We start from the raw sequence: 27285 nt of genomic DNA on the forward strand, positions 1-27285 counted from the left end.
TGTGATGTAGAGAAATTAAATCATGATCAAATCTTGGCAAAAATATGTCACAGTTATTGTGACGTCAAGCCCGCACAGTTTAAAACCGATATAAAAAAAAAGGCTTTTGGTAAAATAAACCGGATGCTGCCTTTTTTTAGATAACTTCAACCCTCAAATGAGGTTGAGCTGTTTTTATGAATTTTATGTACATTTTGTTTCATATTTTTGACAAAGTAAATATTTAATGAGTGGTCCAAAACCATCAAAGGGATCTCATTGTACAAAATGTATCAGTCAGGTTAAGATCACAAAAACAAAATAATGATGTTTAGGAACCAGACACAATGAAAAGAAGGCATTAGAAAAAATAAATGTAAAAAGACACAAAGGAAAATGGTCAGCAAGGCTACCAAGAAGATTCAATTCAATTCATTTTATTTCGTCAATTCAATTCATTTTATCTAAGGCACTTTACAAAGACAATTCAACCAGATTATACAATCAGATTGGTTCAAAGTTTTCTATCTAGGAAAACCAACTGATTGCATCAACTCATTGACTCAACAGCAGTCCTGTCACACAAAACATGCTTGCAGTGACAGTGGAGAGGAAAGAAGTAGAGATACAAAGGTTAACTGTCAATCAGCTTCACAGGGGGCCCTGTCTTGTAAAGACACAGCCATGAAGACGAGCTCCGAGTCAGCTCCCATGTCAGAGGATAAAATAGAGCATATAAAACAATACCACTTTCCCAGTGGCAGAAAAACCAGTTTAAAACCGGGAACAATCGGCTTTTAGTGGCAGTGGGAACAGCTCACTGACCAGTGTCTACCCAGGTCAAAAGACTCTGTAAGTGACATGTATTGCAATCCCCTCGGCTCTGATGGAAACACCAGACCCAGGCTGACCTGTTAATTTACGTGATACTATTGGGCGCAACATACAGACCTCAACACACCATGCCAGTATCGTCTGATCTAACAAGCTGAGACAACTCTGTTTACATTTAATAATCATTGCGCAGCATGGTTAAGAGAGATTCAGACAGATAAAATAGCAAAACAATGAAGCACACTGACTATCGGCCGGTTTCCTTATGCGCTGCAATCCATTGCTTACTTTCCTGATTTATGTCACACTGGTGACATTGTCAACTCAAACTCAGCATAATGGTGTCACCAGACATGCAGCAGCGGGGGGAAAGAGTCCAAACAGCTTGCCAGGGAGGGGTTAGATCCAGCTTTTTTAGACAATGGAAACAATGCCAAAAGTCGATTGTTAGCAGGTCGACCCATGTTTGAAAAACACCTCTTTCCCAATACTATTTTCAGTGGGAATTGCCTTTAGTCACAGTAAGAGGAACAGGATAACACTGAAAAACAGGCTAAGCTCCAACATCCATAAAGACAGTTTGATGGCAGCAGCAAAGCTGATTTTTCTGTCTCAATTTGTGTAGCAAGGCACATTGGAACAGACCAGATGAAGGACAAGACAAAGCAGAGACATAAACTTAAAAAACAGAAGCAGAATGAGGAAAAGTGGTCCCCATGTCCTCCATTAGACTAAGCCTATAGCAGCATAACTGTAGAGATAGCTCAGGATAGCCTGAGCCACTTAATATAAGCTTTTTTACAAAGGAAAGTTTCACGCAAAGCCTTTAAAGTAGACAGGGTGTCTGCCTCACTTACTAAAACTGGTAGTTGGATCTACAGGAGTGGAGGCTGATAACTAAAAGATCTGCCTTCTAGGAACCACTGTATTGAATTGAATTTCATTAATCAACTTACAGAGAACTAAATGTCTATTCTGCATGTAAAAGTTTTGTGTAAGGACTTTCTCTCAAAACAATAGATTATATATTTCTAGCAACCACATTTTCAATTTATTGTTCTCTCCTATGATTAAATATTTTTTAAACGTTCTATCTTGTTAGCTTTTGTGGTTTTAGATTGAAAAAATAAAGAATTGTATTCACCAGAGGAAAATGACACATTTAAAGTCACCAAAGGGTTTTTTGTGCATAATCAGAAAATTTGCACTTTAACATTATCTGTGCTAAAAATCTGAGAGATTTGGGCCGCATCTTCAAAGTTCAGTGGACAAATAATTCCAGGGCGTTGAATTGAGTGGACTCCCACCAAAAAGTAAATAAAATAAAAAAAATTTAATAAAAAAAAAAAAAAACTATATACAGCCTGTTGAATAAAAGGTGGAAATACCCTATTTTTTTTTTTTTTTACATCATACTTCTGTGAAAGTCAAAGCCTGTTTTGACAAACCTTTCGTAGCAGTGGCGCTTTCCGGCTTCACCACAAACAGACTGCTCTGCTCAGACATCTGAGGACCTTCTCCAGGTGGAGCATCTGTGATTGGAGTCAGATCACAAAGGACAAATTAGGACAGGATAGCAAGATCCGGCAGAACCGATGAATGCACAGATAATAGACAACATCCAGAGACAAACGGACCAAGCAAATCACTAAATCACCTGAGTTACTGAAGCTCTCTGACCTAAAGGGGACATTTTTAGTTCTAATTTAAGGGGAAAAGGGTGGTGAAACATTAAATTATCTTCTCTTTGCTCTGAGCTCTGGGTTTCTGCTCTCTTTATTCAAGATCATAAATCATCTGCCAGGAAAATAAAGGTGTAGTGTGTGTATTTAAGTTATGCGTTTGCTTGTCAGTCAGTATACTTCACAGAGACACTGAAACATTAATTTGTCTTACCATCAAGGGGCAACTCTGCACCAAAGGAGGAAAAAAAGACAGAGAGAATGAGGAGCACATCAGTCTGTGCAGAACCCGCACTGGCTGTTAATAACCAAATCAACGTGCTTTCACTCTACCAAAAAGCACACCTCCATCTGTCTCCAACACAACCGTAGGAAACTGTGTCTCCCAAAGTCTCTCTATGCACATTTAATATTCTTTATGTTTATGTTGCTCCGAAGACATACAAACTTTGAGTCTTCAAAGGGAAAGAAGGCAAGAAACAAGTAGGAAAACCCTGTGTGAACATCCATTGGTTGAATCCAGTTGCTGAGTAAATGGATCCAGGGTCACGTGTCAAATAAGGTCATGCTTCTCCATAAATTCAAAGAGCCATGCTGTCGGCGCCTCTCTCCTATCGGCTTTTATGGGTTCAGTTAATTGTATCTTTTAATCAAAAGTACCCCTGAGAAAAGATCCAAGTTCAGATGTTCAGGATGATTTACAGGGTTTCAGTTGGAATGCTAAGTAGGGAAAAACTGATCTCGGAAAAGAAACCCAGGGGACACTTCTGAATGTTTGCAGTCTTACACTGTTACTCGTATCCAGTCTATTATATTCTATGACATGCAAAATCCTGCAGGGACTTTTTATAGACTCTATTAATAATTGAAGAAGTGTATAATATATGGAATAATCTCATATATTTTGCAGGAATGTTATGTCCTGCACATTTATTTTATATTTATTTGATTTCAATTCAGACTTTCATGCAAACTATAAAAAAAGAACGAATGTGGGATTTATTCTAAATCAGATCGATTCTGACCTAAACCAGAGAGCAATTGGATTTTTGTTCATGTTTAAAGTAAAATAAGCAGCAGAATCTCCCCTTAATATGGCTCACACCGTTAGATATGCACTGGGATTTGCCACACCTATAAGTTCCTTGGATTATGGTTTCTGTTGTTATGTTATGTGAAAAATTCGACTTATTTCTTTTTCTTATTGGAATGTTTCATCCGGTTTATTGTGTGTAAGCTGTTCTCTTTGTTGTAACCTAATTAAATTTAACCTCACTGTGCCGTCTTGCAGCCTTATTCTCTATTTTGTTCTGGTCTACCTTTGCATAGATCAGTTTATTCACTTTTACTGATGCTGAGATTTTCTTTAAAATCATAAGATACAGTTTTGATCTGGTCCAAGTCCAGCTGGTTCTTATCTGTACGGAGTCGCAATCAAATTCCAGGATTAGTTATGACATCCCACAGGGATATAAACTCAGACAGGTTTTGTTTTGACTCGACCTTCTTCCCAGTCTCAATATTATTTGGCAACATGATACAGATAAACATTTTTGCAGATTATATCTTTGTTTTGTTTTTTACATAATCTGAAGAAAATTCATTATTCAGATAAAAGTTGGACCTGCTAACCATGCTAACCTACTTTATTATAGAATATTATTAGAATCCAAATAGGTTTTATTGGCCATGATTGCATGGAAAAAAAAAAAAAAAAAAAAAAAAAAACAACAACAACTAGGTATTAGACTAAAGTTATGAGTGCTCACAGGGTAAAATAATTTAGAGTAAAAAAAAACTTTTTTGTTTCTTTTTTTGGAATATGCAAGAGAATTAAAGGGGGGTTGTGATGATGTATATATACTTATTTTGCTCCCAAATAGTGTGTAACGCAGATTGTGAGGTGTTTGTTGCATTCATCAGAGTGTCAGCCTTGGGTAAGTAGCTGTCTCTGTGACAACTCTTTATTTTTTATAAGCAGTGCTCTGAAGCCCAAATCTGAAGGTGAACAGTTAGTTATTCTGATGAGGATTAAATCTAAGGAATCTTCTAAGTAATTAAGGAAACACTATGGATAAAATCACACAGACTTTGATTCCAAATGTAAAATAAAATGTCCAGCAGCTGTATTTCAGTTTAAAAGCCCAGAAAAAAACATGTTTTGTCTGTATAACAGGAGAAGGTTCAGACTGAATGATGCACAGGAAGCATTCAATGCCTTCATTTTATATAGGCTGTTTTTACATTGCTGTCTTTTTTTTTATATCTGTTTTAAAGTTCTCTTTAGGCTTGCAAATACATATTAGTTTGGTTTGTTTTGAGGAGTTCTTTTCATATAAGATTGACTGACATGTTATATAGGTGTCTTTGTTTCTTTTGGAGGCCTTTTCAGAAATCCGGGTATTCTCCCCATTTCCCCTTTCAACAACAGGAAAAAAAAATCTGATTAAGAGATTAGCTATCTATTCAAGAAAAGGAGCCTGTAGAAAAGTAGCAGTTCTTAATCTGCTCTAAACCAAGAAGTGTTTATAGTGTAAACCGAGTGGTTTAGGAAGAAGCTGTTTTATTTTCATTCAATCCCCATCAGACTGTTTTTCAAAGATTACAGTGAAATACGTCAATCATGGCAGCCAAATTAAGTGAACGTTATCCAGTTAAATAAAAAAAAAAAGTGGAATTCTGCTTTAATGATTTATAGAAACTGAGATTGTAAAGAGAGATTTAAATCAATACTGTATTTTTTTAATGAGTAAGAGCAGTGAGGGCCAAATTCAATTGATAACCCTCTGAGATTTATTATCATGATCAGATGTCAGGTCTAATGAAACGAGGCAGCTGTGTGCAGATATGTAGGCTTTAATTACTGAAAAAAGTTCATGTACACAGATTAACAGTTTTTCACTATGTTCCAGAAAGTCATTGCGGTAAACTAATCACAGGTTGTGGTTGCAGAACACAACATTGCAACCCCAAACAAGATGGATAGTAATTAAAGTGTTAAAAAAAAAAGTGGAAGAGCTCAGATAGATTCATACTATTTTCTATTTATTTATTTGCAAATTGATTGAATGCAAATTCAATCATACTTGAAGCGTTTAATTTATTTAGTTTTTCTAGCCTTAAAGGTATCATTATGGTATTTGGGCATGCTATCATTAACACTGTAAAAGCGCATAAGAGTAATGTATGAAACTCTGGATTGTAAATGACAGATTGATAGATAAGCATGATAAACCTAACTGGCATGTTTTTCAAAGACTTAATTGCCAAAGTTTGACCAAAACTACGACTTGAACCCTTCTCTGTAGATATTAAAATGCTCTCCCTTTTTACTCTTTTACTACTTTTGCTTCCTCTCACAGTCAAAAAACATCAGTATGGATGTATTCGTCTGTCTAATCATTTTTGTTTGTCTCTGCATGGTTGTTTGTCCTTTGTGAGTCTTTGTTGCCCGGTGATAGACTGCTGAACTTGTTTAGGGTATTTCCCCCCCTCTTGCCCAAGATGCCCCTCTGCATGAATAGGCAGGGACAGACAAATAACAGAAAGGTGCTGGTAGCCTCTTTTTTAAAGATAATTATGAGTTTTAATTACAGTGCATGAAAAAAAAAATGTAAAACAGGCGTTTGTTTTGAGGCATCTGGCTATTCTTACAGCTTTGTTTTATTGGTGCATTTCTTCATAAGTAAAAGATCTGGTTATCATTGTTCAAATGAAAAAACAAAAAACTAACTTTAAAAATGGACCAACCCTGAGTTAAATTCCAACATTGTTGCCCTTCATATCAGATTTCACAAAAACTGCAATAACAAACTGTTAATTTAACAGTAATTCTTCTACATTTTCTTTAAGTTATGCTGCTATAGGCTTAGTCTGCCGGAGGACATATGGACCACTTTTCATTATTCTGTTTCATTATTCTGTTACTCTCCAATTCTGTATTATTTGTGGATTTAACTTCTAATTGTATGTTCTCTCTACTTTTTCTCATAATAATAGCTTTTCGGCCTGGGTTTTCTGTTCAGCTGTAACATCATCCTTGACGGAAGCATCAGCTGGGCTGCTGGCATCAAGAACTTCCAACACAGATCAGAAAGTTGGGTCTGTTTTTATTGCTTGGTCCTGTTTTTCTCCTAGACATAGCTATGGGCTCAACTTTTTCTCTGACTATTTGAATGTCCTTTTTTTTTTTTCATATTTTTGTTTTACAGTAAATAAAAATCAGCTCAGAGTTATTCAGCTTAACTGTTTCTTTCCTTGACACAGCCACTGTTACCTTTTCTAACATATACTGTAAGGCATTTATGAATCAGTGCTTCTATGTTCCTTTCTGTATGTCTGTGGTTTTGCCGAAGGATTATTTCTGTTAGAAGGTATTTTCTCCTCTCCACTGTCAGTGTATGCTTGATAGGTGTGAGGGATCGTCCAGAGTCAAGGACACAATCAAATGTCTAAAGTCACTGAATGTTCCTCCAGGAGGAGTGAATCCTGCAAAGTCAATGAATCAATACAATCAAGTGGGTTTGTTAAGTTTGTGATTCAAGTTCCTTGATACTACAACTGTTGTGGATTGGTGATATTAAAATAAACTGAATTTGATTGAAGTTATTTAGTACATTCCATAGTTTGGTTATTATTAAAATGAAGATACCATGTGTCTGAAAAAACATGACTATGTAAACATGATCCTTTGCAATTTCAGAACCTGAAATGCAGAGAAATACAACTAGCATTTGTCTCCTGCATGCATGGGTCTGAGTGCCAAGATATAAAATCCTCAATAAACTGCATTTTTCAGTCTCCTGTCCCACTTGTCTTTCCTTGATGAAAATTATTGAATTAATGACAACACTTTAGTGTCCAAAAGATAAATGCTGCGCACATTTTTAGCTGACTAGACAAAGCTTTTAATTAAAACCCCTGCCAATTTACTGATTTTTTAAAGCTATCAAAGACACCAAAGATACAGCAGTTGAATAATACTGTTAATTTCACAGTTATTACTAATTTATTGTAGCGGCAATTAATACATTTCATACAGCATGAAAAGGCATTCACAACAGAACCATAACTGTGTTAATTATGTACATATTGGACTGTAATATTCTCCAGCTGAAGTACAATGGAGCTCATCTCACACATAGACAGCATAAATCTATCAGAATTACAGGCACAACACATAATACTTTATACGGCAGGCCTTTATTTGTGGAGGACTTAATCATCTGTTTGGATGCTACAGTGGAAGCAGTCTAATCATTAAAACAACCTTAAAGTTGGTCTGTTTTAAAACTCTCTTCGGCCTCTTAACTTTACTTGAGTCTCATTTACTCATTTTACAGTCGACTTCTTTCATCTGTCTACTAATCAGATGCATTAATAATAAATAAAGCCATTTTCAAGACGCATTTATTAGACTGTTATTGGACTTTTGTTTTAGGCTTCTTTATCTATGTCAAAAAGCTTTGCAGTAACTATTAGAATTCTAGATATCTTTTAATTATTACGGTTGTTGACACAACCAGGCTACTGGTTGTAAGTTCAGACACACTAATGAGAAAAAGAGAGCATTTACCTACAGAAGGCTGGGCATCAGATATTAGTAATAAGGAGAGTTTTAGCAAATAAACAGAAGTCAATGAGACGTGAAGCAGAGTTAATGTACTGTAAGCATTACACACAAACTGCAGCCTGTATGAAGACATGTTGTTAGTGTCGCATGAAGGTTTTCAGGCTTTTAACCCTCTGGAATATGCTGTTGATTAGAAATCATGCAGCTTTTTCAATAAGAAAAGACACTGCAGTTACAGCTAACCAACACAGACTAATGTATCTGTAGAAGGATGTTTTTACATCATGCAGCTCAAAATAATAAGGTTCTATGTACCAGAAATAAGGGTGGTTTTAATTGTGGTCAGTTACTGTATGTTTGTAGTGGGGATTGTTTGCCAAGCCAAACAGCAAATAAAAGCTCCATTAAGCCACTACTAAGGCATTGGGGTCAAGTTTCTGTACACAGGCAAAAGATGGTTCAATGTCCAAACTTTATGATTATACTAGATGGTTTATTTTCCTATTTCAGGCAGCAATTACAGAGTTCAAACTTTTCTTTGTCCTTTCTGTTACCCCTCTTGCTGTGGTAAAAACCCATAGGCCCCAAACCCAAAATGCCTGCTGGTCCTTTCCCAGTCCCTTACACTTATAGAAAGTCGACTGATCGACATTACTTCCTGTCTTACCTTAGAACAAAAAAATAAATAAATAAATAAGAAAAATAGTGAAACAAAGATTAATAGAATAAAGAATTTTAACCTGCAAAAGAACTCTGTAAATAATACAAAAAATATACATTTAGGAATAGATTAACACAATTCAAATGGACAAAGAAATAAGGAATAAATAGCTCCAACAATGTTGTTTTAATGTAAAATGCATGACTCGAAGGCAGCACTGGGGAGTTCACAGCCAGCGAATCCAATGTTTGAAAAACTTTCATTGCATGGAGTTTGCTTCACCTAAACAGCCAAAAAACATATCCTTAAGAATATCTTCCTAATGGTGTGAACACCTATAACACAAGAGATTTGCATTGAATACCTTCATAGAGGTCCACTGTATTCAGCTAAGGATGTGAAGGTCTAGTCATGCTAACAGCATGATTAGAGCAGAAAGAGTCAATTCAAATCTGTGGTCAACAAGGACTGTATTTCACCAAAGTTCTGAAATCTAAAGTTTTCTGTCGATTCAATCCAATCAGAGACTGGAGCTGTGTCCGAATGCCCGCCCTAATCACTATATAGGGCACAATACAATTGCTACGCCATTTTAGATGAGTGTCAGAAAATCTACTGGATGAAAAAGTAGTTGACTCGAAATGTAGTGATCATGGATGGTCACTAGACGAGTAGATATATCCCAGATTGGTTTGTTGAGAGCTTTTATTGCAAAGCATCATGGGATTTGTTGTAGCGGCGACACGTAAAGTGCAGGGAGGTGTAGTTACATGACCAACTGGGAGCAGAAAGAAGTGATCATCTGTCCAAACAGTCAGTTAGCAGTTCACTATAAAATCCACTGTATATTCCACGCTCTATTGAGGGATTTAGGGGTTAGGGCAGATGTTCGGACACAGCCTGGATGTTTTTCTGAGCTATAGATTGAACGAACACAGCAGAGACAAAACTTGTTTTAAATCAAAATGGAAGATAGAAAAGTCAATGTCAATGTAGGATAAGGTAAGGAATGCTCTTTGCTCCTCTTCCAGAGCTGGTACTCGTCACCCCCCTTCTGCTGCGCCTGTCTGAGCTCCAACGTGCCTCCTTACCTTAACTCCACCTGTCCTAGAAAGCAGGGTAATACTTTTTGTTTGTGATCAGATGGATGTACGGCGAGAAGAAACTATGATCCAGTCATAGTTCCCAAGCAGATAGCAGCACTGTCTATTTGATAATGTGGTAAGAAGTTCTTCCCATTGGACACAGAAAATGTCAAGAGAACAGCATGGAGGTGAAAAATGTACTGCATCGTGTTTGGTGTGAATGTCCCATTATATAGTCCATTCAACAGCTGTATTGAGGACAAAAGCCTCTGTACATGGGTCCTGCACTTAACCCGTGCACAAAAATTCTATCTGAGCAAAATCTAATTGTTTAGAAATTACATCACATCGCTTTCTAGATTAATAGATAAAAACAGTTGTCTATAAGCAACTGCCAATGTCTTTCCACTCAGGAATTGGGCTAACACACGAGTATGCACGGCAGGTAGAAACTGTATGAACCCCTGGTTTTAGAGCAGTGGGTATTGATGATCATGTATAACATTAAAAACTTTCAGCTGATTCTTTCCTTCTTAAACCCAGTAAAAAAGAGCTGGGTTTGTGCTTACTGTTTTACACTTGCTTCATTTTGTTTTTACTTCCAGAAAAATCTCACATTTAAACGTTCAAAAAAGCCGATAAAGGCAGGATCATGTTTATCATATTGTGATACCTTACACCCGACGATGGATGGATGTTCTTTCTTTTTACCTCGACTGTTTTCCATCTAAATGACTATAATGCAGCACACAGAAGCGCTATTTCCCCTCAGAGATTTGAGGTGAAAATCTCCCTTTGTGAGCACCTTATAAATTGATGGATGATCGAACTCTGCTCTTGTTTTCTATGTGCCGAAGAAACACAATCTTTTCATGAAAAAGGCCATTATTGTTATCATTTCTTTTCAATTCCAGATCCACCCTATGTCAGCCTGCCCTTGGGCAGGGCACTAAACCTCAATTTACCTACAAATCTGTGTATCAGTGCATGAATTTGTAAGTGCAGTTAGATAAATGTAGCCACTGTTCACAGACACAGCTCGAAAAAATTTGAATATGGTGGAAAATGTTCAGTATTTTATATCACTCAGAAATTCAAACTCAGATAGGTTTGTCACTTTTGTGACAACCTGCAATATTTGAAACTCAAAGTGTCATTGGCACCAGAGACCAAGGAGTGTGTGACTCAAAATGTCATTCCTGATTATGCTGGATGTTAATAGAGCATTGTATTTAAATGTATACATAAAAAGTTAAGTGAAAGGAAAAATGTATGTAACAGAAAACAGAATAACAGCAGGATTGAGAAGATTTTCTTGTAAAATCTATTCGAGATTTTGGGGGAGCTTCACAGGGACTGGACTGAGGATGGAGTCAGCTGGAGTTAGGTTTGTTAAGGACCAAAGCAGCAATGGGGCACGGCTATGTAAACACAAGGGTCACTGGAAATATAAATTCTAATGGGAACTTATGGGCAATATTTCAGATCGCAATATCTGGCCATCCTCCTACCTGAGCTATGAGGTGAAAGAACTGCACTGTAGCTAATTTGGTCTAAAGTCCTCTAAGATAAAAATAAAGTTTTTATTTTATTTGGAAATCAAGGTCTTTACAGAAAGTGGGGAGGAAATGTATCCACTGGAGGTCTAATGAGAAGCTTTGGGGGGGTCGATATCATCAGGCCACACTCAGTGCCGGTCTTTATCTGAAAATCTTAAAGCACTCAGATTTTTGCATATCCTCACACTACAAATGTCTTTAAAGAATTGCCCAATGACCGTTGGGATACTGTGTTTGATTCACTTGTAGAAGGACAGGATTTGAACCTCATTGAGGGTTTATTGAATATTATTGCTGCAGCCATCGCCACAAGAGCTGATCAGCCGGTTTAAGACAGAGGCAAGATAACGACACAGAGACATAAAATTTCGTTTGGCCTGCATACGATCATTTTTGTGAACGAGCTGCTGCCATTTATTGATGATTGCACACCAGTGTGAAGCCACGCCCACATCCAAAAGTGGATACCAGGATCAACTAGGGACACAGATGTCAATAATATTATAAAGGGCAAGATGAGACCCCAGAACTAACAATAAAGATAATTTTCTTATCAAAGATACCTGGGCCTCTACTAAACCTCAGCAGAACCATCCATCCATCCATCCATTCATTATCTGACACATTTGTCCCAAGTGGGGTCGCGAGGGGTGCTGGTGCCTATCTCCAGCAGTCAATGGGGGGGGTACACCCTGAACAGGTTGCCAGTCCATCGTAGGGCAACACAGAGACACACAGGACAAACAACCATTCATGCACACACTCACACCTAAGGAGAATTTAGAGAAGCCAATTAACCTAACAGACATGTTTTTTGGACTGTGGGAGGAAACCGGAGTACCCGGAGAGAACCCACACATGCTCAGGGAGAACATGCAAACTCCATGAAGAAAGACCCTGGGCCGGCAGTACTACCCACTGCGCCACTGAGCAGCCCTCAGTGGAACCATAGATTAATAGATGCCCTTTATGCCACATTACGCCATATTGGTGCAATAAATTATGCAAAATGAACCAAAACTAACCCCTTGCTCACACTGGCTCCGGTGCGGTTACCGAGCCGACGGAGACCGCAACTCCCGCACACCCCCTCTCACGACGCCCTTTTGACTACGGTGCGGTGCGGCTCTGCGGCTCCGGGAACAGGTCCGGAGATTTAACAGAAGTTCACTTGAGTTCACCTAAATTCACGCGATAACACGGCCCAAATAAGGATATTTGCGAGAGCTTGTTGCGGAGGGCTCCGGCACGCCGCAAGGATAGCTTTCTTGCGGGAATTTTCTGCAGCGCCGGAGTGTCTCGGTAACCGCAGCCGGACAGCTCAGCAGCCGGTGAGAGAGGTTTACGTCTTTTTAATGACTTGGAATCACTGCGGCGCCGCACCCACCGCACCGCAACGGTAAGACCGGAGTCGGTGTGAGCCGGGGGTAACTGTTGACTGCATAGAAATAAACAGTTTTCTGGAGTCTGAAACTTAATAATAATTTTATTGGATGTGTTTTGTGATATATGTGGGGGGTTTTTTGTATCGTCTATAAGCCCTAGTCTTAAAATTATACCAAATAATGCCTCAAAATACAAAAAAATTTATATATTGAATCTAAAAAATATTCCATTTTCATTTTCTGAAAGAAGTGACAATATGATTTTTTTTTTTTTTTTTTTTTTTGTAGCAGTAAAATTATCAATTTTGGTCAGAAAATCAGTTGATAAATTATATATATTTTTTCTTTTTAAGCTACAGTGTGCAACTTTTCAGCAGCATCTAATAGTCCGATTGCAGACTGAATGAATGAACCACTCCCCCCACTGCTTCTCCCCATCCAACGAGGCGGAGGTCGTCATGGAGCAAAATAGCATCTTGTCAAGCTATGATTTTTTTTTACATAGATAATTTTATGAATACTATGTTATTCGTCTTTATCAGATATACATTTTATATAGGCCTAACTTGCTGCAGTCACATTAGAGCATAATGACAATTTCCAGAGTCAGTAGTTTGTCAGCTCTGAGTTGAAAAAGATGTCTGCCTTCGTAAATGTTTGACCTGCAATTATATAATTATAATAGCAATTTTTGAGGCAGTGCAAACATAAACGTTGAGATTCTTAGTTCATAAATTATAATAAATAACTTATTAATGTATAATTTATTACATTTCAGTCATTAAATCCATGTTATTATTACAAACTGTTTTTTTAACCTCCTTGCCACATAGATGGATATTGCACAAAAACTTTCTTTTAATAACTTTTTGTATCTGTCAATCAGTGTTATATACTCGTAAAACTATATAAAGAAAGAGTGAGTTACAAATGTAGAAAAGCCCTTTAAATCTGTCCTAACAGTCACATATTCTCTAGTTGATTGGAGCATCCATCCATCGAAACACTGAGACTCTGCCAGCAGCAGCTGAACCTCATAGCCTGTGAAGGAGCGACCAGAGAGCTCATATAATGTGCAGCCAACACCAACATTACATCACAAACGCTGGAGTCAATTTTTTTGATCTATGCTGTGCAAGCAAGCACATCATACTCTGGTACAAGTGAGAAGCAAGGAGACAGAATGAGAAAATAGGTGGAAAAGGTTTTATTCTATCAAGAAGAAGCGCCTACAGTAGGCAGTGCAGGAAAGGTCTACCAGACATGCTTGTTCAGGTCTAATGTCTTGTTTGCAGCTCATGACCATCGCTTACAAAAGAGTCTTACGGGACATAAATGTAACTCACTGAGTTTCTGCCCCCCCAAAGAGAGAGACTCAGTATAAATGAGCTGTAGTGTTATTTTAAATGGCTGCTCCACTTCATCACTGCACACGTGCAAACCCGTTTAATCACCCTGACAGAGCTGCAGAAAGTTTATCATGATAACTCGCTGCAGAGACACTGAAACATCTTTCTTCCTTTTGCTTTGTACTGTGAGCTAACATTAAAAGGAGCTAAATATGAGAAGAAATTCAACACTCATAATCTGCACATTCAGCAAAAGCTCCCCCTGGGACTTATTTATTACTCATGACGAGAAATGCTCTTTAAACATTTGCCTGAATGAAAAAAAGGCCATTATGAATCAATTTGATATAATGTAAAAACATTAAACATATTTTTTATGTTTAATAAAAACTGCTGTGAGGCGATCTACCCACATTCGATAACTTAGGACTTTTAGCTCATCCACAGCCGTGACTTTAATTGGAAACATCGATATTTCTTTATTCAGGCAGCTTGGGTTATTTATTGTAAGGAATGATCGTTTATAATCTTCCTCCTGTTTTTTTACAAAGGCCATCACCTCATGATCTGCAGTATGTTGGAAAAAAACTGTATTTCAGTGACGACTGATCACAGGATGAGGGAATCTGGCTCACTCTGCAAAGCACAAGCAAACATGTTTAACATAAAAGCTTGTGGGAATATTTGAGCTATTCAAGCGTTTCCAGGCATTTGACAAAGAAGAGCTATGATACAGGTTTAAATTACCCCTGAGGATAAAAATGTAATCACTGTAAAATATTCTCCCATTGAAATATTTTCAGAGATCCAACCTGTAATATGAGTTCATTTATTCAAAAGGGTTTAACACCTCATTCTAGTCATCCTGTTGCACAGAAGCGCCACTCTGAAGCATTTCTGGCTGAAACGCTGGATCTTAAACTGATGAATAGAATGGGAGGCAGATCTTTTAGTTATCAGGCTCCTCTCCTGTGGAACCAACTACCAGTTTTAGTCCGTGAGGCAGACACCCTGTCTACTTTTAAGGGTAGGCTTAAAAATTTCCTTTTTGATAAAGCTTATAGTTAGAGTGGCTCAGGTTATCCTGAGCTATCTCTATAGTTATGCTGCTATAGGCTTAGACTTCTGGAGGACATAGGGACCCCCATTTTATCATTCTGCTTCATTCTATCTCTATTCTCCCACTCTGCAGAATCTTAGTTCAATCTCTAACGTTCTGCTCTCTCTGCTTTTTCTCATAGTAGCTTTGTCTCGTCTGTTCCTGTTTGGCTTTAACTCCATCCTGGAGAGAAATATCAGCTGTGCTGCTTCCATTAACACCTTTGTTTATAGATGTTGGAACTTGGCCTGTTTTTCCAGTGTAGTCCTGTTTCTCTGACCGTGACTGGCTGGATGTGCTCTCTGCATCCTCTGACATGGGAGCTGGCTCAGAGCTCGTCTGATGGCTGTTTGTTTCCTGGGCGGGGCCGCCTTTTACAGCTGCTCTTTGTATCTCTGCTTCTGTCTCCTTGAACCCCAGTCGGCCTTGGCAAATGGCCGCTCACACTGAGCCTGGTTCTGCTGGAGGTTTCTTCCTGTTAAAAGGGAGTTTTTCCTCTCCATCGTCGCTGCAAACATGCTTAGTGGGAGGGATTACATTCGAATCAATGAGTCGATGCAATCAACTGGTTTTCCTTTTATAGAAAACTTTGAATCAATTTGACTGTATGATCTGGTGAACTGTAAAGTGCCCTGAGATGATATGTGTTGTGAATTGGCGCTTTAAAGCGAGGTCCTGGAACAGTTTGGAGAATGTGTATTTTTTGAGTTCTGAATTTATATATATATATATATATATATATATATATATATATATATATATATATATATATATATATATATATATATATATATATATATATATATATATATATATATATATATATATATATATAACTTATGATAACTTTTTTTTTTTATTAAATAACACAAATTGTGTTCCTTTTAAAATTTTCTGAGCTCACTACCACAACTATTTAAAGTATAGCTCAACCCTAAATCCACTCTGTTTTTTTTTTTGCTTTTTTGATTAAGTGCATAAACGTAACCTGTGGAGTGCTATATTAATGTTGCTCCTTATGTGGCTATGGCAGTAGAATTTTCTCACTCCCCTCTTTTATCTTATAGCAGACCAATTTGGACCAGCAGACTGAGAAATCAAAGAGTTATTTGTGAGTTGATGCCACATTCTCTTCTCTAGATTAAATTCTAGATTAGAGAACCAAAATATCTGTTCAGGTAAGTGCAGGAATGGTGACTCACATTTGGGAGCGAACACCTTAACTCACCTATTTACTTCAAAATTGACCTATACTTCAGAGAACAGAGTTCAGAGTTTTCTTACTCGTGGTTTCAGACTTGTAAGCAATATGTTATTTTTACTTTTTTTTTGTTTTACTTGTCTGTCTGATTGCCTCAATGCTTTTTTTTTTTTTTTAGCTTTGAGGCACAGAAAATGAAAAAAAGGGAAAAAAACAGCATGGGGCGATCAGACAGACAAGTAGCTCTGATTTTATGCTAAGTGACACATACGTGTGCACATGTAAACATCACAGACATGGAGGCAACAGTGAGCACACCTGTTTCTATTCCACCAGAACAGCAGGATTTAGACTGTGGTAAATGAAAACCCTCATTTCTAAAAGAAAACAATGTTGTAAAAAGAAATGTCACTTAAATACTGTAAAAAGAAATTTAAAAAATTTGCTACATTTATTTGGGAAAATTGTGTCTGAGGTTTTTCACCTGCATTTTTCATTTACCAGTTTAAGATAATGATCATTCCTTAAATATTATAATACAGTTTTCTATGTTTTACAGCCAAAGAGCCATAGCAGACCATAATATTTACAAAAAAAATTGCATTTTCACTGCTGTTGTATTAAACTTGAACTTAAGATCATAGACTTGAGACTTGACTTGGACTAGCAAAACATGACTCTACCTAACTTTCTATCTGTCTGTCTGCCTGCCTACATATCTGTCTATCCATCTGTTTTATCAGTCACATTGCCGGGTTTTTGAGAAGAACACCCCAACAGGAGAGTTGATATGCACAGCGTGCTGTATGTGTATGTTGACCTGAAAGTCTTTCAGTATATCTCAAATTAAAGTATTACTGTGTTATTCAATGTTGCATAAAGGTGATTCTGCAGCTCAAGTAGTGGAACTTTACTTTAAAAAGTTATTTATAATTAATTCATGATTTAACAATTGAGTACATTTTAATCTTCACACGGAATCCGATTGTTTTACATAGTTTTGTTTTGCTGATAGATAATAGGATATTTTTAAAGGGTCAAAACTGAAAAAAAAAAATGAGTGAGGAAGGAAATCCTTTTTCACAGCACTGAATTCCAGGATATCTGGGAAATAAATCCTCAGCTAGTTTGAAGGTCGTGGAGGTCTAGTAAATGCAGATAAGTAGAGCAAAATGGATTAATGTGATATTTTTGATGAGGATCTAAAAATAAGATAAAGTTAGTTTATTTCCCCTTGTATTTCCCACCTCATCATTTTGTATCATCTGCAGTCCTCAGATGTTTTTGACACCCAAATAATATACAACTTTGCTCTTTAGAAGCTTTTATAATAAAAACTAAAGGACAGATGTCGGAAAATAATTTGCATCGCATGACATTTAGATGTGCTGATAAAAGTCAAATAGTTAGAGGCTTTGGTCATAAATAAACACTGTTGGATTTTACCAGGTTGAATAATGATGCTAGGAATGAGCCCTCATGCTAAAAAAAAAAAATAAAAAATGTCACAGAGACAGCAAACGACATCTGCTCTGTGTGTCTGATGCATCCAGCAGAGATGCACTGGGAATCATGCACCTCCACACACAGTCCCATCACCCACAGAAGCTGTGAGCTTCTGTGTTTGTTTCATCTGTCAGCCTTACCCTCCTCCTCATCTGGCTGCTCTGTATGATTGGAAAGAAACACTACATTTGGTGATGATGATGATGATGATGGTGATGATGATTACAGGACAGGATGGGTCGTCTGGTAGGTTTCTCTTACCCTTTTTGACTGAAAGTGAGAAAAGTAAGAAAATGCATCAGAATGTGTCTGCAGAGGTTAGTCTGACCATAAAGGAAAGAAATTAGACTTTTCTAAACCTGCTGCCATTAGACACTCACCAGCAGGGGCTGCTGCAGCCTTATCGCCCTCAGCTCCTGCAATTAAACAACAATTATGCAAATTAATTAGTACATCCTCATTATTTCATATCATACGGCACTAGCAGCGCTACGTTTGCACAGTCACATTAGAAATGCTGGGATGCAGTGAACTGTTTGAAGAGCAACATCTTGTGATCTGAATCCTCAAGAGACCGCCGGTAATGATTGCTATTAATACCTAATCATTTCTATACACAGCTAAGGGCATTTATCAGTTTAGTTATAGAAAATACACTACAAAAAATGTAAATCTAAGTAAGTCATTTTTTTCTTAAAATAAGTGCATTTTTTTAATTCAGAAGGTAATCGAGACACTTTGCCAATGGAACAGGACAACTTACGGTTAAAATAGGAAAAAATAATGACATTGTCTTATTTCAAGTGCATTTTATGTAATTATCTTAATTTAAAAGTGAAAATACTAATTCCATTGGCAAATCATCATATTTACGTGCTCAATTTAAAAACACTTAATCTATGCAATTTTTACGTATTTCTTACGATTGTTTTTGACATCTACAGTCATGGGGAATAAATTGCACCTTGCTGTAGGGATGCACGATATTGGAATTTTAGCCAAAATCTGATATGCCAACATTATGCAAGTGAACAGCTTGCAAAATGTTGACCTAATTCTAGACACTATGTAGTTTTCTCCCTTCCTTCCTATGCATTCTATTTGAGATTAATAGTTTCTGAAATTTAAAAAAATCCACCAACATTTTTACTTCAACATCTCTCCTGTGGCAGACATATGCCTCAGTTGGGTCCACGTGACCAACTGGCACTACAGGCAAAATCCTCATTTTTTGCAATAAAAAAACTCTGGCTTCTATATTTGTCTATTGGTGTTGGAATTGACAATCAAACATATTTAGTTTTTAAATATCCTGCTAATCTAATTTATTGATCCTCTGGTTATTTATCAGTGGGACCCCCACCCCCCTTTGAGGGCAAGGAATTTGTCAATTTGCTGCTCTGGAGGCATGTTTTAAAGGTACACTATGCAACCCGTATTGATTTTCCAGCGACGCTCCCCCCAGAGGGCGAAAGTAAAAGTGCACTGTCGTAAATATGCTCAGCTGTTCTCCTGGTTTCTCCGTCAAGCCAGGCGCGGTTGTTTTGAGCTTAGCAGACAGGCGAACGCAACGAATGACTAATGCTGCGTTCACACCGCAGCTGGCGCGACAGAAGCAGCGAGTTTACATGCAAAGTCAATGGTTGATGCGCGTCAAGGCGCAGCAAAAGGTCCCGCGGCGCGTTTTGAGCAGCAGGCCCAGCGCGTCTGAGCAGCTGAAGCAGCGCGTCGGGCGCGTTTAATCATCTGACGCAGGGAGAGAGACACAGCGCTGATGATCAGAGTCTATGATCTCTCCTCTTAAACAGTTTATTGACGCCTAAATTAACTTAAAATGCAGAAATCTGCCGGCAGAATATGCAGTTTGGATTATTTAGATGAAAAACACCTACCAGCTGCCGCGGTGAACCGCGAGGAGGCGCCCCGGCCAGAGGCTGCTGTTGAAGGGATTCCAAGCGCACCGCTGCATGTGGGGGTCTGAGCGGCTCCGACAGAAAAAATATTGGAAGGCAGGATAATAATCTGAATGAACTGACGGCACTGATTACGTTTTCAGGTGTATTTTCTTATTTAAACACATATTAAAACTACTTTATTCCAAATGATCACAGCAAATATAGCTGCAAGGCAGAGAAAGGATAGTGAAGCTCCGCCCAACGCGCGTCAGACACACTTTTGCACCGCGCAGCCAGAGCAGCAAAGCTGCTTCAGCCGCGCGTCAGAACTAACTGGTACAAGCAGCAAAAATGAAGCAGCAGACACGATTTTGCTGCTTTTGCTGCGTGAACGTAGCATAACTGCACAAAGATCGCCACTGTGCTAGCAACGAGAATGCTTTTAACTGGGGGGTGTAGCAGTTCTCGGCCGTAAAGCAAGACTGACTCTCACAAGACTTCTGAGCCTGTGGGTGCGGGTCGGTGGGCGGCCGAGAATACCTTTGTTCAACCTGAAATGACTCATTTAATCATCCAAAACGTTATGGAACACATTAATTAACTGAAAAATGTTGCATAGTGTGCCTTTAATGCAATGTCAGGCTGGAAAAATGTAAGTAATAACCATAGAAAAGCAATTTCTGCTCATCTCTGATCAATAAAGGATTATAAACATATTTTTCAAACAATCAGATGTATTCAAAGGGGAAAAAACTAGAAGATAGCTGCTGATCTTTCCAGATGTTTAAGCTCCAGGTTTAAGATGAAGCTGCCTAAAGTCTCCATATCTGAGCCCACATGCATTAGTTAGAGGGTTGAAAGCTAAATGTCAAGGCAAGACAATTTGGAAATGCATAAGCCAGTGAAGGATTTTGAAAGAAATAAAGAACAGCACCTCATCCCATTGAAATTATATAGAAAAAGGAGGTCCTATAAAGATCAGAACATAAAGTTTAAGTGAGATTTCTCACCAAATGTTTCACAAAAATCAATTATCTCAACGGTTATTGATGAAATTTCTTCCACTTAGGATAAACCAATTTTTCATACTTTCTAATTCTTATTCTTTTGAGCTTAAATCCGGTGGGAAGTTATTCTATTTTTTAAAGAGAATGACTGGCGTCTGCAATCGGTTTATATATTATATATTCATTAATATCGTGTCCTTTAGGAACATGGTTAGAAGCAGATTGTTCCATCACTGCCGATCTTTTTCATTTATGTTTTGCAGAAACTGGCTCTGGTTTGTTCCTTCTGAAAACCAAAAGAAGTGTTTTTTTTACACATATTTTTGTTTTGGGTTCATCTTCATTTAACGATTAACAAAAGTTTAGAATCATTTGAACATTTCTGCATCTTTATGGTCTGACTGAACCTATCTTTGTAAATATTTAAAACTTTAGAGGTCACAGACGATGTACTTTTCCCCCTAACTTCGCAAATCAAAACTTCTACAGACATGGACAAGAGACAAAGAACACAAACGGTAAATAAAGCTACGGTTTTTTGAATAAGCTGTTTGACTTTGTCCTCGTGCAGCTCTACCTCATTTCTGCAGGAATCGCCTTCGGCGAAAGCGAACATTGGCTCTTAATGAGGGAACAGTGCATGATCCGACCGAACAGAGTTTAAACAGACAGCGAGGCTCAGATAAATATAACAGTTTTTAACAGAGATCATGAGGAATAAATGAGCTTTCCGAAAGGCCGGGCCTCAAGAAAAATATTCTTTGATGGGATAAAGCACATCAAAGTTCCAGGATCCTCAAATCTAGGTTACGTTCGAAGCCGGAGGATGTCTAATGAGATGGAAGATTAGGCATAAATTTCTGTCTGCCAGGAAAACTAAACCCCACAGCTGCGCAGTAATAATTTAGTTTTGGCAGCATTTACCATCTTTCCATTTGAACCATCTATTTCAATTATTTCATGGGTCTGTGCTCTTATTAAGGCTATATTTAAAAAATAAAAACAAGGCATCAGTTTCTGAGTTTGTAGCTCGATGGGATAAAAGGCTGAGTTGCAGAAATGGATGAGGACATCTCCTGGACTGATCTCATCTCTCCAAACCAACAAACCCAACCCTCAAACAGGAATTGCTGCATCCCAGGGGTCCACTTAACAGCAAGGATAAGATATCAAGGCAAACGTTTGGCACTACTTTCAAGCTGGCATGCCATTTGTAGCATACTGGTGTCCACACTTCTATTTCTGAAGGTTTGTTGTTCAGGACCCAATATCTTAATGCTGCTGTCAGCAGTACGATCCTGCAGACGGTCTGTGGCTCGTCAGGCAGTAAAACCTTTTTTAGGTTCCTGCTGAAACAACTCTTTAACATTTCCCTATAAACGAGGGGAAAGATTAGCTTAAAAAATTCAGAATAATTCATTGCACTTTAGCATATTTTTAAGGAGATAACAGGGATGTTAGATTAATGTATGAAAATCACCATAGAGACCAGCTAGTGGTGACATTGGATGTTTGATTAACAATGTAAATCATTCAGAAAAATAAATCAGAAGTACAAAAAGTGTCCCAACAGAGTCCCAGTGCAAACAGCAGAAGTCTCAAAGTGAGAACTTGCATATCAAAGCTTCATAAATTGCAAACAGAGCTCTTAGTTTGACATCAAAGTACCACAAAATACATTGACTCAATCATTTGTGGGAAATATTCCAGCCTGAGATGAAGAATAATATTAGAAAGGAAAGAAAAGAAGTGAAAGGGGAAAAAAAGTGAATTATTGACACAATGACAAAATGGACGATAAAGAAAGATAGGAAAGGTTACAAGAAAGGGAAGGAATAAAATAGGTCAGAAGGAAGAACACAAGGATGGTAGGTAGGTAGGAATGTAAGAGGGAAGGGCAAAGGAAGGAAATAAGAAGGAATGGAGTTATGACAGAAGAGCTAAAAGAAAGGACACAAGGAAGGACCAATTAGGGGTAGAAGGATAAAGGACACATGAAAGGAAGGAAAGAAGAGAACATAATGGTAAAACCCAGAGAAAAACACATGAAGGACAAACAGAAAAAAAAATAAAGAGAACCTGGAAAAAGGATAAATAAAGGACAAAAACGGGAGGAAAGAAGGAGGGAGGGGCACCTATGCAGGCTCAGACACATCAATGTGACTCCGGTAAACATCCAGGAATCTGACATTGAGTTTGTGGATTCTTATTAGCATCAGGATGTTCATATGAATAATAACCTGGAGCTCCACACTGATGCACTCTTCAGGATGGTCGGAGCAGACGCTACCTGCTGAGCAGGCTGAGGACCTCTGCACTTAAAGTTGCTGATAAAGTCCTCTTTTTTTACTTTTTGGTGTCATCGCCAATCTTCTATAGTGTTGCATGTTGGAGTAGCTGCTTATCAGCAGCTGAGAGGAAGCGGTTAGATGAGCCAATCAGGATGGCCAGCACCGTCTCAGCATGCCCCCTTAATCTACAGCAGGTGGTGGGAGTCGACAGAACTACAGCGCCGTTACAGAGCTGCTGCATCCTAAATGTACTTAGAAGCACAGATTATAAATCCTTCTTCCAAGCAGCTGTAAGCCTCCACAGCCACTGCTGATCCAAACAAATAACAGAACCTTCATGATGTATTTAAGAAGGTGTATTGAATGCTGTCAGAGTTATTTAAGTCAAAACAAGAGAAAATCTTGTCTTAACATCCATCCATCCATCCTCTCCTATCTTCAGCTTTCTGCGATGAAGCAAATTTTATTGACTTTAAGCTTCATGGGTTTAAGATGGAAATAAGGAATGGCAAATAGAATAGAACAGAGAAAACCCTTAAAAACATAAAGAAGTGATAACTGGGACTTAGTTACAGTTTCTTTATGTAAAATGTAAGACTGAGGCAGTTATTTAGAATAATCATGATTAATAGATTATCGAAATAATCATCAACTAATTTGATTTAAATGAAATTGTTGAGAAAAAAAATGGAACACAGAATCTAAAAATGTGATTTTCTGAAATAATAACCCACTTAGGGCAGTAATTAAGACACATAATCCTACAAATATAAAATGCTAACATTTACAGACATTAAATATGTAATTTGATTGAAATTGTTACAGAGAGACAGACATATGAAGTTATATGTATATCTTTTGCTTTGCTTATTGGCTACAAGTAAAGCAAACATATTTGCTCAAGAATGGACCACTCTCCACACTTCTCCCCTCTAGGAGCCAAGTATGTCATTAAGTTATAGCAACAGCTATATGACTTCCAAACAACTTGACAAAAGGAATGTTGAAAAAAAATTGCAATAAGACCTTTCAAATGTGCAAATGCACATGAATGCAGCTTCTTTTTAACCAAGAAATATTTCTAAAAGTGCATTTAATGCAGAACATTGACATCATCTCCGGGAGATGTTCTGAATTTTAGCAGAATGTTAGGCTATAGTCATATTGTGTCAGTGCACTGCATAAAAAGCAGAAATAGGGAAGTGATTTATTTATATCCTGGGTTCAATATTTATCCTGAGCGAAAAGGACTTTATTTTAATAGTACTTTATAGGATGAGTCAAAAATTATTACTTGCTTCATTGTAACTGGTTTGTTTCTTCATTTTAATCCCAATACAATCTCTTGTCTTTGTAAATTTTCTTATATATTATGAGCTAATGTTGTTGCAAAAGTTTTTTAATTGTTTTAAATTGTCCTGTTTTATTACAGAGGTTTTTAAATTATTAATATTGAAAAGATATTTGGACATAAAGAGAAATTAACTGAAAAATACTTTATTATAGGTTCCATTTCCAGTTGAGGGGGACGGACCAGGCAATAATTGTGCTAAGGGCCCCGGGATGGCTAGCACCGCCTCTGATTTTCCTGTTATTCTGAAAAAAATAACACAGGGGTTTCGATGCTCTAATTCTAACTTGCAGAATCCAACCTCTTTCTCCTTGTGTAGTGATCAGGCATCAGTGCTGAGATCATGAAATTAAATAAGTTCTTACCTGTTAGGAGCAGTGCTAAAGCCACCAATTCCCAAGGACAATTACTTACTGTTGAAATTTTGATAATATTGTGTAGTGAAGAACTGTTCAGAGTGCTGGTGTTATCTTTCAATTCTGCTCTAGTTTGAGTTCTTATGAGTCCGTTTGGAACAAGGTAAATATAACTGCTGTGATCATTTTCTTAACTCATCAGCCACATGAATCCGTAGCGTGTTTAACATCAAAGCAATGGCTGTCATTAGCACAATCTTTATAAACAACTAATAGGTTACAAGCTCTAAACTGTGGAGAAGTCAAAACAAGAGGGGACCAGCATTAGTCCCGATATGTGTTGCATGTTGGGAAAAAGTCCTCGAATGCTGATGGGAAAATCGAGAAATTATTGCATACCGTCCCACTTAAAGCCCTCGAAAGAGAAATAAAATGTACCCTTTACAGTGGGTTTATAAACTGGGCAGCTGTAGGACATTAGCTATGAGCAATGACTACTTAGCATGTAAAAAAAATGACGGATGCGGCACTAACCAATCGTTTTTATGATTATGGATAAGAAATGAAGCTATGGAAGCTCTTTCATAGACATCTGCAGTAATAACTTCAGTCACTGGATCTCCAGCTGATTTACTCAGTGCAGAGATGCTACAAAGCTCCAGCGTGTCAGAGCAGACTGGTGACTTATCGAATGGCTGAATCTACATGTCCCAATACATCATAGGAATACATGTTAATATCACTTCATTTAGACGGGAAGCAACTTTTACAGCCATCTGTCTCTTAGAGTGCAATCTCAATAATTATATGAAGCCCTGCAGGACAGTATGTGGTTTAAACAACTAAAGAAATGATAAGATGTGCAATCTGTTGAGGTCTAGCCATTCATAACGGAAACAAGGACCTCTTTTCTTTAAGTCATGTTTTAGAAAACCGATTCTGTCCTTGGGAAATAGAACTTCTCATCCTGCAACTGAGCATTGTCTCAGACTCTCAGCAGGAAATTGAGTTTCGCTAAAATAAATTTTTTGGACTGTCAAGGTCACAGCTACCTCCCCTAATGCATGATTACACGGAGCTCTATACATGTTATCAGGCCCATCCTTCATTTCTAATTTATAAGGTTATCCTCGGCCTGCATTGCCTATTATCTCCTATATGAATAGAGGCTGACTGTTCGGCTGGTTTATTTCTATATGTCTCAGGCGTTTCGATTTATTTCCTTCAGATGATCAGAGACGGAACACAACGTCAAAAATACTAGAGAAAAGATTTAAAGATGTCCATAGCAGCTCCAATTTGCAGTTAAGGGTAGTTAAAGGGATAATTGCTGACAAAAACATTTAAACTCCCAGATGGAATTACAGAGTTCGGTACACATGCAGACTGTTGAGGAGTGTTTTATTTATTCAGTTGTATACAAGCTGGAAATAGCCACCCTGGGCAGAATAGGGTGCCTCTTAATGTATTGGTTCCAGCAATATCTTATAAATCTCCCCCAAACCCTCGAAAGTCCTTTGTTTCATCATCTTACCTAATATGTTTGCAAACAGCAACAGCAGCCAGTGAAAAGCAGCAGCTTAAACAATGACCTTTTGTGGCTCAGTGAGTGGACACTCACCTGACAGTAACTACGTATAAACAATAGGTGAGATCACAATGGGTGCTTCATTGATGCTGCACATTTGTGACGGCCAGATGTTTGAAGTAATATGAAGGACAGTGTAGATTAAAAACAGTGCATTGTTTTTATTGCAATGACCATGTTAGAGGCAGCTGTGATTGAGTCTGGAGATGCAAAAAGACTGTCCTTATTATTAAATGTACATCTTATCAACGTAAATGCATTAATGTTGCTAAACCACAAATATTACCAAACAAGTTAGAATAAAAAAAAGCAAGAAATTCCATATAGTTGAACAGCTCAAATTTTTCCAGCCAAACACATTTTTAATTAATTTTAGCCTTCTGTAGAACCCCTGCAATTTTTTTCCAGGAATAATTTTCTTAATAATTGTGGTGTCTGCAGGATGTTGTTTGAATGCAACAGCTAATGCAGTTTAACAAGGGGAGCCCAGTCTGAGTGAACGTCATAAACTGGGTGTTCAAACTGTTCCTGCTGAGTCTTTGTCGTTATTTCAGTCTCAGTCATTGTGCTTGGAGGGGATCTCGCAGGGATTCCTGCTCTGCATTTCGCTCTTGCCCTACATCCCAAACATCTTCTGTTCGACTCGTAGGGGGATTTGGGGTCTTATTCATGGCATTAGCCCGGCTTTGAAAAGCTCAATCAGCCGCTCAACAATGTAAACAATTCTCCCAATGGCACAGTTACTTTATAACACACGTTAAACAGTGCCAGAAGTACCTACCAGCGCAAATCACTTGAGCAAATAAGGTTTGAAAAATCCTCCTTAATATCTGCCTGACCTGTTTCAGCAATGTCAGTGAGATTAAAACAGATCATTAAACCCTC

At 37.8% G+C, this 27285-nt stretch overlaps 1 protein-coding gene across 4 annotated transcripts in view; it reads right to left on the bottom strand.

Annotated features, from left to right (window-relative positions):
* mybpc2a (myosin binding protein Ca) overlaps positions 1 to 27285 on the bottom strand; it is a 125493-nt gene that overhangs the window by 73261 nt on the left and 24947 nt on the right. The window contains exons 2-6 of one of the 4 annotated variants that reach the window (XM_038297309.1): positions 18293 to 18328; positions 18174 to 18182; positions 18053 to 18073; positions 2710 to 2724; positions 2262 to 2345 (exon numbers count right to left, since the gene is read on the bottom strand). In XM_038297309.1, coding sequence (XP_038153237.1) covers positions 2262 to 2345; positions 2710 to 2724; positions 18053 to 18073; positions 18174 to 18182; positions 18293 to 18328 — 165 coding nt within the window. The remainder of the gene's footprint in view (positions 1 to 2261; positions 2346 to 2709; positions 2725 to 18052; positions 18074 to 18173; positions 18183 to 18292; positions 18329 to 27285) is intronic. The other 3 variants (XM_038297311.1, XM_038297310.1, XM_038297312.1) reach the window with 3 other exon arrangements.

The sequence above is a fragment of the Cyprinodon tularosa genome, unplaced genomic scaffold (genome assembly GCF_016077235.1).
Source record: "Cyprinodon tularosa strain WSP-4 unplaced genomic scaffold, ASM1607723v1 ctg386, whole genome shotgun sequence".
Taxonomy (NCBI): domain Eukaryota; kingdom Metazoa; phylum Chordata; class Actinopteri; order Cyprinodontiformes; family Cyprinodontidae; genus Cyprinodon; species Cyprinodon tularosa.